The 17,400-nt window shown below is 39.1% G+C and overlaps 1 protein-coding gene across 1 annotated transcript in view; it reads left to right on the top strand.

Annotated features, from left to right (window-relative positions):
- Window positions 1-11,083: 11,083 nt before the first annotated feature.
- LOC148576524 (uncharacterized) overlaps window positions 11,084-17,400 on the top strand; it is a 32,341-nt gene continuing 26,024 nt past the window's right edge. The window contains exon 1 of the mRNA XM_088502737.1: window positions 11,084-12,260. Within this exon, the coding sequence (XP_088358863.1) occupies window positions 11,084-12,260 (1,177 nt within the window). The remainder of the gene's footprint in view (window positions 12,261-17,400) is intronic.

Raw genomic sequence — 17,400 nt, 5'->3', positions numbered from 1 at the left:
GTATTTTCTGGCTGAAATTGAGGGACCTGAGCAAAAATCTGATTCAGAGGCTGAAAAAGGACTGCAGATGCTGTTGGATTCTGACCTCCCTGCACTCGAAATGGATTTTCTAGAGCTACAGAAGCCCAATTGGCGCACTCTTAATTGCGTTGAAAAGAAGACATCCTGGGCTTTCTAGCAATATATAATAGTTCATACTTTTCTCGAGATTTGATCGCCCAAACCAGTGTTTCAATTCGGCATAAAAATTCTGGCGTCAAAACGCCAGAACTGGCATAAAAGCTGGAGTTAAACGCCCAAACTGGCACAAAAGCTGGCTTTAACTCCAAGAAAAGTCTCTACACGTGAAAGCTTCAATGGTCAGCCCAAGCACACACCAAGTGGGCCCCGAAAATGGATTTTTACACTAACTATTCTAGCTTACTCATTTTTTGTAGCCCTAGGTCACTAGTTTATTATAAAAACTACTTTTAGTGATTCATCTTGGACCTCATGACACTTTTACACGTTTCATATTGTCTTTCTAATAGCATGAGTCTTTAAACCCCATGGTTTGGGGTGAGGAACTCTGCTGTGTTTTGATGAATTAATGCAATTACTACTGTTTTCCATTCAATCACACTTGCTTTTATTCTAAGATATTCATTCGCACTTCAACCTGATGAATGTGTTGATCCGTGACACTCATCATCATTCTCACCTATGAATGTGTGCCTGACAACCACCTCCGTTCTATATGCAATCAAGCTTGAATGTGTATCTCTTGGGTTTCTAATCTAAGATTGGAACCTTCGTGGTATAGGCTAGAATTATTGACGGCCATTCCTGAGATCCGGAAAGTCTAAACCTTGTCTGTGGTATTTCGAGTAGGATCGGGGAAGGGATGACTGTGACGAGCTTCAAACTCACGAGTGCTGGGCGTAGTGACAGACGCAAAAGGATCAATGGATCCTATTCCAACATGAGTGAGAATCGACAGATGATTAGCCGTGTGGTGACAGCGCATTTGAAACATTTTCACTGAGTGGATGGATGGTAGCCATTGACAACGGTGATCTACCAACCTACAGCTTGCCATGGAAGGAGCCTAGCGTGTGTGAAGAAGAAGATAGTAGGAAAGCAGAGATTCAGAGGACAGAGCATCTCTAAAACCTCAACCTATTCTCCATTACTGCATAACAAGTATTTATTTCATGTTCTTCTACTTTTTACAATTAAATCTGAGAATTATTGATATCCTTACTAAGAGTTACAAGATAACCATAGCTTGCTTCAAGCCGACAATCTCCGTGGGATCGACCCTTACTCACGTAAGGTATTACTTGGACAACCCAGTGCACTTGCTGGTTAGTTGTGCGGAGTTACAAAAGTGTGATTGTAATTTCGTGCACCAATTCGCAGGAGGAGGGATCTCTAAGTAATCTCGTAAAAGACACCTCAAAGAGGTGTACCATGTTGGAGGAGGGGATAGGTCACTGATGAGTGGATAATTTATATGCTTTTTGGCATTGTTTTTAGGTAGTTTTTAATATATTTTAGTTACTTTTTATTATATTTTTATTACTTTTTCAATAAAAATCATACTTCTGGACTTCACTATGAGTTTGTGTATTTTTTGTGATTTCAGGTATTTTCTGGCTGAAATTGAGGGACCTGAGCAAAAATCTGATTCAGAGGCTGAAAAAGGATTGTAGATGCTGTTGGATTCTGACCTCCCTGCACTCGAAATGGGTTTTCTGGAGCTACAGAAGCCCAATTGGCACACTCTCAATTGCGTTGGAAAGTAGACATCCTGGAATTTCGAACAATATATAATAGTTCATACTTTTTGTCGAGTTTTGATAATGCAAACTGGCATTTAAACGCCAGTTTTCTACCCTATTCTGGCATTAAATGCCAGAACTGGTATAAAAGCTGGAGTTAAACGCCCAAACTGGCACCAGAGCTGGCGTTTAACTCCAAGAAATGTCTCTATATGTGAAAGCTTCAATGCTCAGCCCAAGCACACACCAAGTGGGCCCGGAAGTGGATTTCTGCATCATTTACTTATTTCTGTAAACCCTTGGTCACTAGTTCATTATAAATAGGACCTCTTGCTATTGTATTTTCATCTTTAGATCATTTTTTAGACTATCTTTTATCACTTTTGATCTCTTGATCACGTTTAGGGGGCTGGCCATTCGGCCATGCCTGGACCTTGTTCTTATATATTTTCAATGGTAGAGTTTCTACACCCCTTAGATTAAGGTGTGGAGCTCTGCTGTTCTTCATGAATTAATGCAATTACTTCTGTTTTTCTATTCAATTCAAACTTATTCTTGTTCTAAGATATTCATTTTCACACTAGAACATGATGAATGTGATGATTATGTGACACTCATCACCATTCTCACCTATGAACGTGTGCCTGACAACCACTTCCGTTCTACATGAAAACGAGCTTGAATGCATATCTCTTAGCCTCGAGATCAGAGTCTTCGTAGTATAAGCTAGAATCAATTGGCAGTATTCTTGAGATCTGGAAAGTCTAAACCTTGTCTGTGGTATTCCGAGTAGGATCTAAGATGGGATGACTGTGACGAGCTTCAAACTCGTGAGTGTTGGGCATAGTGACAGATGCAAAAGGATCAATGGATCCTATTCCAACATGAGTGAGAATCGACAGATGATTAGCCGTGTGGTGACAGCGCATTTGGACCATTTTCACTGAGAGAACGGACGGTAGCCGTTGACAACGGTGATCCCCCAACATACAGCTTGCCATGGAAAGGAGAACGCATGATTGGATGAAGGCAATAGGAAAGCAGAGGTTCAGAAGCAACAAGCATCTCCATACACTTATCTGAAATCCTACCAATGAGTTACATAAGTAATTCTATCTTATTTTCTGTTTTTATTATATTTTAATTATCAAAATCCCATAACCATTTGAATCCGCCTGACTGAGATTCATAAGGATGACCATAGCTTGCTTCAAGCCGACAATCTCCGTGGGATCGACCCTTACTCACGTAAGGTATTTCTTGGACGACCCAGTGCACTTTCTAGTCAACTGCACGGAGTTGTGTGGAAAGTGTGTGATAAACCATTATTTTATGGTTCACATTGTGTTTAATTATGTGGTTTTATCAAATCTTTACCCACTTATTTATTAAATAAGCATGCATTTATAATTCCTTCCTAAAAATACTTTATGGTTTAAAACTTGCTTCCTAGAGACTTTTAATTTTGTATTTTAATTCTCCTTTATTCCATTCGATGCCGTGATCTGTGTGTTGAGTGTTTCAGGCTTTATAGGGCATGAATGACTTGGAGATTAGAAAGGAAGCTTGCAAAAATGGAAGGAACACAAGAAAGTAAAGAGATAACCAGCGAGAAGTGACGCGGACACATGGCTCACGCGACCGCGCGACATAGAGGAAATTGCAGTGACGCAGACACATGGCTCACACGACCGCACGGATTGGAAACTGCACAAGTGACGCGAAGGCGTGGACGACATGCACGCGTGGTAAGGCAAAACGCTGGATGACGCGAACGCCTGGATGATGCGATCGCGTGACATGCGCGATCTGCAGAATCTACAGAATTCGCTGGGGGCAATTTTGTGCCCTGTTTTGACCCAGTTTTTGGCCCAGAAAAGCAGATTAGAGACAGGGAACATGCAGAGACAGAACACAATATTCATTCTGCATAATTTTAGTTTTAGATCTGATTTTACCTCTCCTCTAAGTTTTCTCTCTACACATTGATAGTTCTTAGGATTTCATTTTTATTGCTTTTTGGATTGGGATATTAAGAAGAGTTATTACCTTCGTCAAGACTTCATTATTCTAGTTTGTTTTCCTTACTTGTCTCTTACTCTTCCATGTCTTCAATTTATTCAGAATTACTATTGGATTATTTTTAGAATTTATTAATACATGAACCACTTTTATTTTCAATTGATCTTTTTGATTATTATTTATCATGTCTTTCTTTATTTTCCTTTCTTATGTTATGAAGTTTACATTCATAATGAGCGAGTAGTTCCATAACTTGATTGGGAGTTGATTGAAAGGAGGACCTTGAGTTGGAATGCTCAAGAGAAAAATTGTAATTGGGTTTCTTGTTGGATTGTCCTCTAGTCACTGACACTAATCCTTTCCAAGGGAGAGGATTGGAACTTGTGAATAGAAATAGCTTTCCAACTTGCTTGACTTTCCTCTACCTAGTAAGGGATAACTAAGCAGAACAACCTTCAATTATCAATTAATCTCGAGAGTACTCCAACAAGAATAGGGCTTCCAACTAATCTACTCCCAGTCAAGGTTTTTATTAAATTACATACATTCTCTAATTTAATTTCCTGTTCACCAACTCAAACTATTTTTGAAAATATCTGATTAATAAAATAGCATATCTTTCTGCAACTCGTTGGGAGACGTCCTGGGATTCATACTCCCAGTATTTTAATTTTAATTTTGTGACAACCCTTCTAAATTGATAAGTGGATTTTTGGTTGGTTAAGAACTGTACTTGCAATGTATCTCTTATAACAATTTCTTAACTCGCCAATTTCTGTCACGTCAATTTTTGGCGCAGTTGCCGGGGAGTTGCAATAGAGTGCTAAGTTATTGATTGGAATTTATTTATTTGCATTTTATTTTATTTTGCTACTATGAGCTACATGTTTCTTTCGTTAAATGACGCGTTCACTTCCTGATCCAAGCTTGCCAGTATTTGATCCTGAGATTGAAAGAAGTATCTCACGAATAAGGCAAGCTCGGCATCGGTTAGTCCTCTCTGAGGGCGAATCTGAAACATCACTTGAGGAAGAAACAAGCTCCCTTTCTGCTGATTCAGTTGATTTACGTGTAGGTGACATGGCAGCACCTAGGAGAATTACTATCCAGGAGGCTGGAGCCCCTGATTTTACAATGCAACCGTTTCAAGCGCATCACCCAGCAGTGGCTACAGACTTTGAAATAAAGACTGCACTGCTCAATTTGATGCCTAAGTTTCATGGCTTACCTGCTCAAGAGCCTAACAAGAACCTGAGGGATTTCCAAGCAGCCTGTTCTATTGTCAGGCGTGATGGTGCAGATAAAACTTCTATTCTGTTGAAAGCTTTCCCGTTCTCTCTTGAGGGAAAAGCAAGAGAGTGGTACTACACTCAACTCGCAGCAACTGTTTCTGACTGGGATACGCTTAGAAGAGAATTTTTGGAAAAATTCTTTTCAGCTGAAGTTACTGATAAACTGAGGAAAGACATTTCCATGATTATTCAGGACGAATCCAAGACTCTCTATGAATATTGGGAATGCTTCAACAATCTTCTGGAAGCATGTCCCCACCATATGATTGACAAGATAGTGTTGCTCAGCTACGTCACACAAGGCATGAGGCCTCAATATAAGACCACATTGGAAAGTGCTAGCAATGGGTCTATGAAAAAGTACAAGACCACTGATTAGGCATGGCAATTGATCAGCGACTTAGCTGAATCTACTCAGAATCACAGGCAGAAACAAGGCCGTTCAAAAGCTATTGCAGAAGTATCCTCTAGCAGAGAGACTGCTGCTCTAACTCAGAGTATCTGTGAAATAACCAACTTACTAAAGCAGATGCAATTGAATCAACAACAAGTTCAGCAAGCTCAACCTTCTCCACCACAGCAAAGCCAATAGTTAGTTCCACAGAGAGTGTGCAGAATCTGTGCTGATTATAGCCATTATACTGATGAATGTCCGTAGCTCCAGCAGGAAGACAACACTGTGGCAGCCACTCATAACTTCTATGACCGTCCCAATCAAGGTGGTAACTACAACCATGGATGGCAGGACAATTCCAACCAAGGTTGGAGAGATAATTCTAATCAGAGCTGGAGGGACAACAATAACAGAGGAGGCAGAGACAATTAGGGAAATCAGAGGTGGAATAATAACAACAACAGGCAGCAGAACCAGAACCAACTTTACAGAGCACCTCACCTGAGGAAATTCCAAGGATCACAGCACAACCAAAAGCAGACCTCTCAGATCACTTGTCCTTCTTCATCTTTTAATGATGAGTTACTACAATCTATTGATCGGAGACAACAGGCCATGGAAAACAACCTTACTTCTACTCTAAATGGTCTGAACTCTACCTTGCAAGCTCTTGTCTCACAGATTGGATCACTGAATAAGTCCAATAACCAACCTTTGAGCTCTAGTGGAATCTCCTCTCAACTATTACCCAATCCAAAGGGTGGCATTAATGCCATCACCCTAAGGTCCGGAACCACATTGGAAGAGAGGAATCAGGAGGAGCCAAGCCCACCAGAACACGCCTCAGCTGAAGAGTAGGTGGAAATAGAAGATGTTGAAGAGGGAGAGGACATACAGGACATGGCTGAAGAAGAAGAAGCTCAATCACAGGAAGAAGCACCAAAGGGCGCAGACACTGTAGAAAACGCCATTCTTATTCCATTTTCACAACTTGCAAGGAAGCCCAGGAAGCAGTTGGAACCTATCCCAAAATGGTAGAAATATTCAAAAAGGTTGAGGTAACTGTTCCCCTTTTTGATGTTATTCTGAGGACAATGAAAGTACTTTACCATTGTCACCAACTCCAGACAATCCGGAGCCTGGCCATGAGCAGAAGCGAGAATTAAAACCCCTCCCTCCACACCTTAAATATGCTTACCTTGAGGACAAGCAAAAGTTTCCAGTTATCATTACACGGGAACTCACTTCTCAACAAGAAGAGCAGTTACTTAGTGTGCTGAGGAGGCACAAGAAGGCAATTGGATGGAGTTTGGCAGACATAGTAGGCATCAACCCTCAAGTTTGTGAGCACAGAATATTTTTAGAAGAGGGAGCTATGCCTGTTCGTCAACCCCAAAGAAGACTGAATCTCACTATCTTGGAGGTTGTCAAAAAGGAAGTGACCAGACTACTAGAGGCAGATATCATCTACCCCTTCTCAGACAGTGAATGGGTAAGCCCAGTACAAGTAGTGCCCAAGAAGTCTGGAGTCACCACAGTGAAGAATGAGCATGGAGAGCTCATAGCAACCAGAGTACAGAATGCCTGGAGGGTCTGCATTGATTACAGGCGCCTAAACCAGGCCACTCGTAAGGATCACTATCCTCTTCCATTCATTGATCAAATGCTGGATCGCCTGTCAGGTAAATCACATTATTGCTTTTTAGATGGTTACACAGGCTATTTCCAGATTCATATAGCTCCTGAAGAGTAAGAAAAGACTACTTTTACCCGTCTTTTTGAGACTTATGCTTATAAGAAAATACCCTTTGGCTTGTGCAATGCACCAGCTACTTTCCAAAGGTGCATGATGAGTCTTTTCTCTGACCTTATTGAGAACTGTATGGAGGTTTTTATGGATGATTTTAGCATTTATGGTGATTCCTTTAGCCTTTGCTTAGATAGTTTATCTCGAGTATTAGATAGATGTGTCATTACAAACATTGTATTGAATTTTGAAAAATGTCACTTTATGGTTAAACAAGGGATTGTACTCGGACATGTTGTGTCTAATACAGGCATTTCTGTAGATCCAGCAAAGGTGGATGTTATTTCTAGTTTGCCTTACCCTTCCTCTGTGAGGGAAGTCCGTTCGTTCCTTGGCCATGCAGGTTTTTACCGAAGATTCATTAAGGACTTCATTAATGTAGCACTTCCCTTATCTAGATTACTGCAGAAAGATATTGAGTTCGAGTTCAGTGAGGATTGCAAACAAGCGTTTGATAAGCTGAAGACTGCCCTGACTCAAGCCCCAATTGTGAGAGGACCAGACTGGAGCCAGCCATTTGAAATCATGTGCGATGCTTCCAACCATGCAGTAGGAGCAGCGCTGGCTCAGCGTGAAGGTAAGGACCCCTTTGTACTTGCTTATGCGTCTAAAACTTTAGACGCCGCTCAATCTAATTACACTACTACTGAGAAAGAGCTTCTTGCTATTATTTTTGCTCTGGTTAAATTTTGAGCCTATTTACTTGGTACTAAAGTAGTAGTGTATTCAGACCACGCAGCTCTAAAGTATTTATTAGCTAAAAAGGAATCCAAACCAAGGCTTATACGTTGGATACTGCTACTATAAGAATTTGACTTAGACATAAAGGATAGGAGTGGTAACCAGAACTTAGTGGCAGATCACTTGAGTCGCCTTGAGCACATTAAGGATAACTCCACTCCTATAGCTGATAATTTCCCATTTGATAACCTGCGAGCAGTATCTGAGGTAGTCCCTTGGTATGCACCTGTAGCTAATTATCTAGTTAGCCGCACTTTTCCTCCAAACTTTACTAAGCATCAAAGAGACAAGCTGAAAAATGAGTCTAAATATTATATATGGGATGACCCATATTTATGTAGATGTGGCGCTGACCAGGTAATTAGAAAGTGTGTGCCTCAATCAGAATTCCAGTCCATTTTAGAGGCCTGTCACTCATCTGAGAGTGGAGGACATTTTGGCCCTCAAAGAACAGCTAGAAAAATCTTAGACTGTGGATTCTAGTGGCCTACTCTTTTTAAAGACGCTGCTGAATTTTGTAAATCCTGTTTCCCATGCCAAAAATTTGGTAATATATCCAGGAGGGATGAGATGCCTCAACAAATTATGCTTTTCTATGAAATTTTTTATGTTTGGGGCATTGACTTCATGGGTCCATTTCCAAATTCTAATGGTTATTTTTATATATTGTTAGCTGTAGATTACGTTTCTAAATGGGTGGAAGCAATTCCTACCCACACTGATGATGCTAACACTGTTTTTTCCTTTGTTAGAAACCACATTATTTGTCGCTTTGGATCACCGCGAGCAATCGTGAGCGATAAAGGACCCATTTTTGTAACAGGAGACTAACAGGATTACTGAAGAAGCATGGGATAATTCATAAAGTAGCAACAACCTACCATCCTCAGACTAATGGGCAAGCTGAGGTGTCAAATAAAGAGATAAAGCGTATATTGCAGAAGATAGTCAAACCTCACAGAAGAGACTGGAGCAGCAGGCTACAAGATGCACTTTGGGCATACAGAACAGCATACAAGACACCCATTGGGATGAGTCCCTTCCGCTTAGTTTATGGAAAAGCCTGTCATCTCCCAGTTGAAGTAGAGCACAAAGCATTTTGGGCAGTAAAGGAGTGCAACATGAGATTTGAGAAAGCCGGAGCTGAAAGGAAGTTGCAACTACAAGAATTGGAAAGCCTTCGCCTGGAAGCTTATGAGAACTCAAGGCTGTACAAGGAAAAGATGAAGGTTGTACATGATTAGCACATCAAGAGGAAAGAGTTCCAACCTGGGGACTTAGTCCTCCTTTACAAATCCAGACTGAGGCTCATGCCAGGCAAGTTGAGATCCAGATGGGAAGGTCCATATAGAGTAGAGAAGGCTGAGCCGTACGGAGTTTTTCACCTAAGTCACCCTTCAAGCTCTGAACTCATCAAAGTTAATGGCCATCGTTTGAAGCTATATCATGGTGAGAAGGTAACGAAAAACAAGGAGTTATACATCTTCCTCTTGGAGGATCCACTCACAGCAGAAGACTGAGCTAGTGGAGCCTCCAACTTACGGACGTTAAAGCAAAGTGCTAGGTGGGAGACAACCCACCATGGTATGATCGTTCCTTTCTATATTCTTAGTTTTCTTTTCCAATAACTCTTCTCTTTATTAGCATATTTAGTTTGCATCTGCATTTTCATATTTTTATTTAAAAAAAAAAAACGGGGCATGCAACGCGACAGCGTCGTCGACGCGTCCGCGTCGCAGAAGAGTAAGAAAGCAGAGAAATCGAACAGAGAGTCATGCGGAAGCGTGGCTGGAGGCGTGCCTTTGGCACAATTCACCCCACGCGACCGCGTCGCTGACGCGTCCACGTCACATGGGAAACATGCCTCCCACGCGTCCGCGTTGCTCACGCGGACGTGTGACCTAAAATTCGACGTAGAGAAGGGTGCACGACCGAAAGTTGTGCTAGAGTGGTGCTGGACTGGTGCTGAATGCACAAGCCTTACCACGCGGACGCATGGCTCATGCGTCCGCGTCATATCCCAACGATGGCCACTCACGCGATCACGTCAACCACGCGACTGCGTCACCCTGGATTTTGGCAATAATAAGTTTTGAATAGAGAGTTGTGTGAGCGCGAGGCTGCCCTCGCGCCAGTAGCACAAAACGCGTCACGCGTCCGCATGACCGACGCGACCGCGTCGATTAATTTAAGCGCAAGTCACGCGAACGCGTCCCCACGCGTCCGCGTCGCTTGCGCCGCACAGCTTATCCTAATTTGCCAAATATCTTATCTTTCTCTTCCCCAAATCCTACTTTTTCTTTTCCCTCCTCATTATTTTCTTCCCCCTTCTTCTTCTTCCTTCTTTCTCACTTTCTACTTTCTCTCTCTCACCACCATTAACAAGGTTTTTCTTTTCTTCTTCCCTCTTTACTTTTCTATTCTTCTTCTCAATTTATGTTTTCTTCTTCTTTTCTTTTTCTTTTTATTTTCATTATTCATGTTTTCTTTTTCTTTCTTTTTCTTTTAATTGGTGTTGGATGTTTCTTATGGTCATTATTATTCTTTATGGTTTTCTTGTAGATTATTCAGGAACTGTTTAACAATTATATTTTACTTTTTAAAAGGGTTGCTTTCATGTTCCATTTAATACTTTCAATAGCTTCTTTACCATGCATGCTATGTGTTTGTGAAAACGCCCGTATGGCATTGTGCACTATTTTTGAATTCTTTTATTTTCCTACTCTAAATGCTTGCTTTTCACAAAACCCTTTTTCATATCATATTAATTTAATATAATTGTCATTACAAATAGATTGTTAGTATGAAAGACTTGGTAATCTAACTTGAACATTAAATGCTTGATCTATGCTACTCATGCCTTTGCATGCATGCCAATAAACACCTTGCATTTAATTGTTTCCATATGCACTCGTTATATTTCCATTGATGATTTTTCACATTTGTCATGACCATGTATTAACATCATTCATCTTTTACTGTGCATTGATTACCACTTTTTCCGCCCTCTTCCTTGCTCCAACCCTTGACATTTTAACATAATTTTTCCTTTCTTTCTTTTAAGATGGCCACCAAGAAAGGCAAGGAGAAAGCTGCTCCCAAATCAATAGCAAGGAGAGGAACAAAACGAGCATTAGTGGCAGAGCCATCTTCAACTGCAGTTAAACCCTCAACAAAAAGAATTAAGAGGATTATAAAGGTTGATGATAAAGAGAAAGCCTTCCCAGCAAAGGACACTGCGCGATTTCCCAATCGCTACTGTGAGCAGATGTTCCCCATCCTGGCAGAAAGGAGTTACAACAATGAATACCTTCTTATCCTCCCAAACCACATTGCTGATTTTGTTGAGCCGCAAATTGCACGAAGACGGTGGGGTTTCCTCCAGAGACAGCCACGACAGGTTAATCTTTCCTGGGTTGTTCAGTTCTACTCCAACATCCACCTGCCAACCCTGCAGTCTGTCTATGTCCGTCAGAAGCGAATCCTCATCACAGAAGAGGCCATTCAACGAGCTTTAGATCTTCCTCCTAATCCAGAAGGACTTGACGCATTTCAAGAAGCCGCACTCAAGCGCCAGATGTACCAATTTGACTGGGATGCTGTTCTCAGAGTTATCGCACTACCTGGCAGCAGATGGATCTACGGATACCATCATTCCCATCCTAAGGGAATATTGGCTTCCGCACTTACCTTGGAGGCTCGAGTATCAGCACAGATTATGTCCCATTACGTCTTTCTGAGCACCCACGAGTCCTCCTTCACTGCAGACATGGCCATTCTACTATGGTGCATCCTTATAGACCAGCCTCTGAACCTATCAAGACACATCCGGAATGCCATGGGACACGTACAAATTGTGGGCAACTTACCTTTTCCTACTTTGGTTTCAAATCTCGTCTCAGTCGCCGGAATCTCCTACAGAGCTGGAGACACCAAAGCCATGCTTCCACGGGATGATCAGTACGTCCCTAACGGGAAATATATCAGACCTCCAGCAGTAACTACAAGCCAGCCTTCTGAACCGGCTGAAGACATTCCTCCTTCAACACCACAAGCACCTACAACAAATCAACTGCTCCATCAGATACTTGAAAGGTTGGATCGGCAGGAACACAAAGCGAAGCTACGAGAGCGCCGTAACAAGCGCCAATTCACATACCTCAAGGAGCTACTTAAGAGAAAATATAGAGACTCAGACACCCTAGACTCCACTTCCTTCACCAGCACAGGGAGCCACGACGGTCCCGACTGTGGAGATACTGCTACCAGCCCACCTTTGTTCTTGACAGATGGCACTGAGGACGATGCAAAGCCTTAAGTGTGGGGAGGTCGGTCAGTACCTGACTTCCGGAGGTAATTTCTCTTCCCTAACACCAATAAAATAGGTTATTTAGTTAGTTTTTCTTTTGTAGAATAGGATAAATTGCATAGTAATAGATTAGTTGCATGCATGTTCTACTTGATTGAAAAGACAATAAGTTTCTTCTAAGACCCCATTTTTAGAACAGAATTTTACTAATTTTAATCAAAACTTTTATGTTAAATTTGCTTGAAGTTGTATTTGGAACATGGTTTTTGAGCTAAAGAACACACAACCTGTGAGACTTTGAGCCTTTATACATGGTTACATTATTTAACCATAATTATTTTATTCTTGTGTGTTTACTTCTCTATGATTGTAATTTATATTTTGTTTCATCCTATATGTCCAATGTTAATATATTTATATGTCTGCATATGATTGAGGCCATTATTTGTTTAGCTCACTTATCCCAAATAGGCCTACCCTTGCAATTACCTTTGTTAGCCACTTTGAGCCTTTAAATCCCATTTGTTCTTTATTTTACCACATTACTAGCCTTAAGCGAAAAAACAATTTTATATCCCAATTGAATCTTTGGTTAGCTTAAGATAGAATTGTGTGTTAATTAAGTATGGGAAAATTGTGGGAACAAAAGATAATAAGGGAATGTGTCATGATGATATAATAGGAATTTGGGTACCTACTCATGTGAAACTATAAGAATTAAAAATCTATGTGCATTGATAAGCTATGTTTATTTTTATGTTCAAAAAAAAAATCCAAAAATATTCTATAATTAAATAAGGGGACAAAATTACCCCAATGTCAAGTTAAGAATTCAAGGATCAATGCATGTATGATAAAATTAAAATGAAAAGTTGATACATGAGTATGGAATGTGAAAGAGAAATTTTGGGTAGCTAGGTATGAAATTTAAGTTATATAGAATTTATATATGTGTGTTAGGCGAAAGCTTGGGTCCATACATATACCTGTACCCTTACCTTGGCCCCATTACAACCTTGAAAAGACCTCATGATGTTTGCATTGGTATATTAAATTTTGTTGATTGGTTAGGTGAAAAACAAAAATTAGAAAGCATGATTAGAGAAGGATAGAGTGATTGCCCTAAACACTAGAGAGATTAGAGCATACATACATCATCAGTGAGGGTTCAATGCTTAAATTCTATGTTCCCTGCTTTCATGAGCTACCTTCTTGCATTTTTTATCTGTTCTTACTGAATAAGAATTGAATTAGTGGAATTTGATTTGTGATTGTCTTGAAGAGCTTATTTACTTTTGACCAAGTGGACAAGAATCATATAGTTGCATTCACATATATAGGTTGCATTGCACTGCATGAGTTTTACATGTTTCTACTCATTTATTTTATCTCCTTCAAATAAGCATGAGGACATGCTAATATCTAAGTGTGGGGAGGTTGATAAACCATTATTTTATGGTTCACATTGTGTTTAATTATGTGGTTTTATCAAATCTTTACCCACTTATTCATTAAATAAGCATGCATTTATAATTCCTTCCTAAAAATACTTTATGGTTGAAAACTTGCTTCCTAGAGATTTTTAATTTTGTATTTTAATTCTCCTTTATTCCATTCGATGACGTGATCTGTGTGTTGAGTGTTTCAGGCTTTATAGGGTATGAATGACTTGGAGATTAGAAAGGAAGCTTGCAAAAATGGAAGGAACACAAGAAATTAAGGAGATAACCAGCGAGAAGTGACGTGGACGCATGGCTCACGCGACCGCGCGGATTGGAAACTGCACAAGTGATGCGAAGGCGTGGACGACGCGCACGCGTGGCAAGGCAAAACCCTGGATGACGCGAACGCCTGGATGACGCGATCACGTGACATGCGCGATCTGCAGAATCTACAGAATTCGCTGGGGGCAATTTTGTGCCCTGTTTTGACCCAGTTTTCGGCCTAGAAAAGCAGATTAGAGCCAGGGAACATGCAGAGACAGAACACAACATTATTCTGCATAATTTTAGTTTTAGATCTGATTTTACCTCTCCTCTAAGTTTTCTCTCTACACATTGATAGTTCTTAGGATTTCGTTTTTATTGCTTTTTGGATTAGGATATTGAGAAGAGTTATTACCTCCGTCAAGGCTTCATTATTCTAGTTTGTTTTCCTTACTTGTCTCTTATTCTTCCATGTCTTCAATTTATTCAGAATTACTATTGGATTATTTTTAGAATTGATTAATACAAGAACCACTTTTATTTTCAATTGATCTTTTTGATTATTATTTATCATGTATTTCTTTATTTCCCTTTCTTATGTTATGAAGTTTACATTCATAATGAGCAAGTAGTTCCATAACTTGATTGGGAGTTGATTGAAAGGAGGACCTTGAGTTAGAATGCTCAAGAGAAAAATTGTAATTGGATTTATTGTTGGATTGTCCTCTAGTCACCGACACTAATCCTTTCCAAGGGAGAGGATTGGAACTTGTGAATAGAAATAGCTTTCCAACTTGCTTGACTTTCCTCTACCTAGTAAGGGATAACTAAGCAGAACAACCTTCAATTATCAATTAATCTCGAGAATACTCCAACAAGAATAGGGCTTCCAACTAGTCTACTCCCAGTCAAGGTTTTTATTAAATTACATACATTCTCTAATTTAATTTCCTGTTTACCAACTTAAACCATTTTTGAAAACATCTGATTAATAATATAGCACATCTTTCTGCAACTCATTGGGAGACGACCTGGGATTCATACTCCCAGTATTTTAATTTTAATTTTGTGACAACCCTTCTAAATTGATAAGTGGATTTTCGGTTGGTTAAGAACTGTACTTGCAACGTATCTCTTATAACAATTTCTTAACTCGCCAATTTCCGCCACGTCAGTGTGCGATCACGATTTTGTGTACCAAGTTTTTGGCATCGTTGTCGGGTATTGTTCGAGTTTGGACAACTGACGGTTCATCTTGTTGCTCAGATTAGGTAATTTTATTTTATTTTAAGCTTTTATTTTTTTATTTTATTTTCGAAAATTTTTTTTCAGAATTTTTAAGAATGAATTCTAGAGTTTCATGATGATCTGTTGAAGTCTGGCTGGCTGTGAAGCCATGTCTAATCTTTTGGACCGAGGTTTCAACTTATCATCACAAGAGCTTATTGATTTCTATCAATCTTGCTGTTGAATGTAATGATCTGCTAAAGCTTGGCTGGCCATTGGCCATGTCTAGTTTTTCGGACCGAAGCTTTCACTGAAAGCTTGGCTGGCTAGTAAGCCATGTCTAAATCCTGGACCGGAGTTTTAGACTAACATTGCATGATTCCTGGAATTCTCATTAAGAATTTTGAATTCCTTATTTTCTTTTTCCAAATAATTTTCGAAAAAAAAATACAAAAAAATTTATAAAATCATAAAAACAAAAAATTTTGTGTTTTGTTTGAGTCTAGTGTCTATTTTTAAGTTTGGTGTCTCGCATATTTTTAACTTTCTTGCATTTCTCGAATATATGCATTATTTTCTTCATCGATCTTCAAGTTGTTCTTGATGATTTTCTTGGGTCTGATCTTTAAATTCTCTTGTTTTGTGTCTTTTGTTGTTTCGCATGTGCATTCTCAATTTGTTAGTGTCTCTAATATGAAAATTTCTGGGTTTGGTGTCTTGCATGCATTGTTTATCTGATCTTAGTTTTCCATTATTAGTTTCATTTTGTTATTTTTCATCATTAAAAATTCAAAAAAATTTTCAAAATTATGTCTTTTCAAGTCAATAATACAGAGAATTGAAGATTCAGAACATACAGCAGAGGAATTACATGAGAAAAAGCTGGGCGTTCAAAACGCCCAGTGAGGAAGGAAAATTGGCGTCTAAACGCCAGCCAGGGAGGCAAGTTAATTTTTAATTCAAATCTTTTTCAAATCATATCTTTTTCAAAAATCAAATCTTTTTCAATTTTTTTTAATATTTTCGAAAATTCCAAATTGATTTTCAAAATCTTTTTCTTATTTTTATTTCATATTTTTCAAAATTAATGCTAATATTTAATGTGATTGATTCAAAAATCTCAAGTTGTTACTTGCCTATTAAGAAAGGTTCAATCTTTAAATTTTAAAATCATATCTTTTTGTTTCTTATTAGTCAAGTAATCAACTTTAATTTTTAAAATCAAATATTTTTAAATTGTTTTTCAATCATATCTTCTTAATCATATTTTCTCAACCACATCTTTTTCAAAATAATTTTCAATCATATCTTTTTGATTACTGATTTCAAAATCTTCTTCAAATCACCTCACCACTTTCTTACTTTTAATTTTTGAAAAACCATCAACCACTTTTTCAAAATTCTTTTTAATTATTTTAAAATTTTAGTTTTATTTAAAAATTTGTTTTCGAAAATTCTTCTCCTTCCTCACCTTTTTCTATTTAAGGAATAACATTTCTCCTCTATTAGCAATTCGGACTCTCTCCCTCTCTATAAGTTCAAATTTTCCTCTCTACCTCATCCTTCTATTCTTCTTTTTCTCTGACACCTCAAGAAATCTCTATACTGTGACATAGAGGATTCCATACTTTCTTGTTCTCTTCTCTTTCATTTAAGCAGGAACAAAGACAAAGGAATTCTTATTGAAGCTGATCCTGAACCTGAAAGGACCTTGAAGAGGAAGCTAAGAGAAGCTAAAGCACAACTCTTTAGAGAGGACCTAATAGAAATTTTTGAAAGAGAAGAAGAAATGGCAGCCGAAAATAACAACAATGCCAACAATACAAGGAAGATGCTTGGTGACTTCATTGCACCTTCTTCTGACTTATGTGGAAGGAGCATCTCAATTCCTGCAATTGGAGCAAACAACTTTGAGCTTAAGCCTCAATTAGTTTCTCTAATACAGCAGAATTGTAAGTATCATGGACTTCCATTGGAAGATCCTCATCAGTTTTTAGCTGAATTCTTGTAAATTTGTGACACTGTTAAGACCCATGGGGTAGACCCTGAGGTCTACAGACTTATGCTCTTCCCTTTTACTGTTAGAGACAGAGCTAGGACATGGTTGGACTCACAACCTAAAGAAATCTTGAACTCTTG

The sequence above is a fragment of the Arachis ipaensis genome, chromosome B1, assembly GCF_059453495.1.
Source record: "Arachis ipaensis isolate K30076 ecotype BB chromosome B1, ASM5945349v1, whole genome shotgun sequence".
Taxonomy (NCBI): Eukaryota; Viridiplantae; Streptophyta; class Magnoliopsida; order Fabales; family Fabaceae; genus Arachis; species Arachis ipaensis.
The sequence above is the reverse complement of the archived record's forward strand: the minus strand, read 5'-3'. Positions and strand labels throughout refer to the sequence as shown.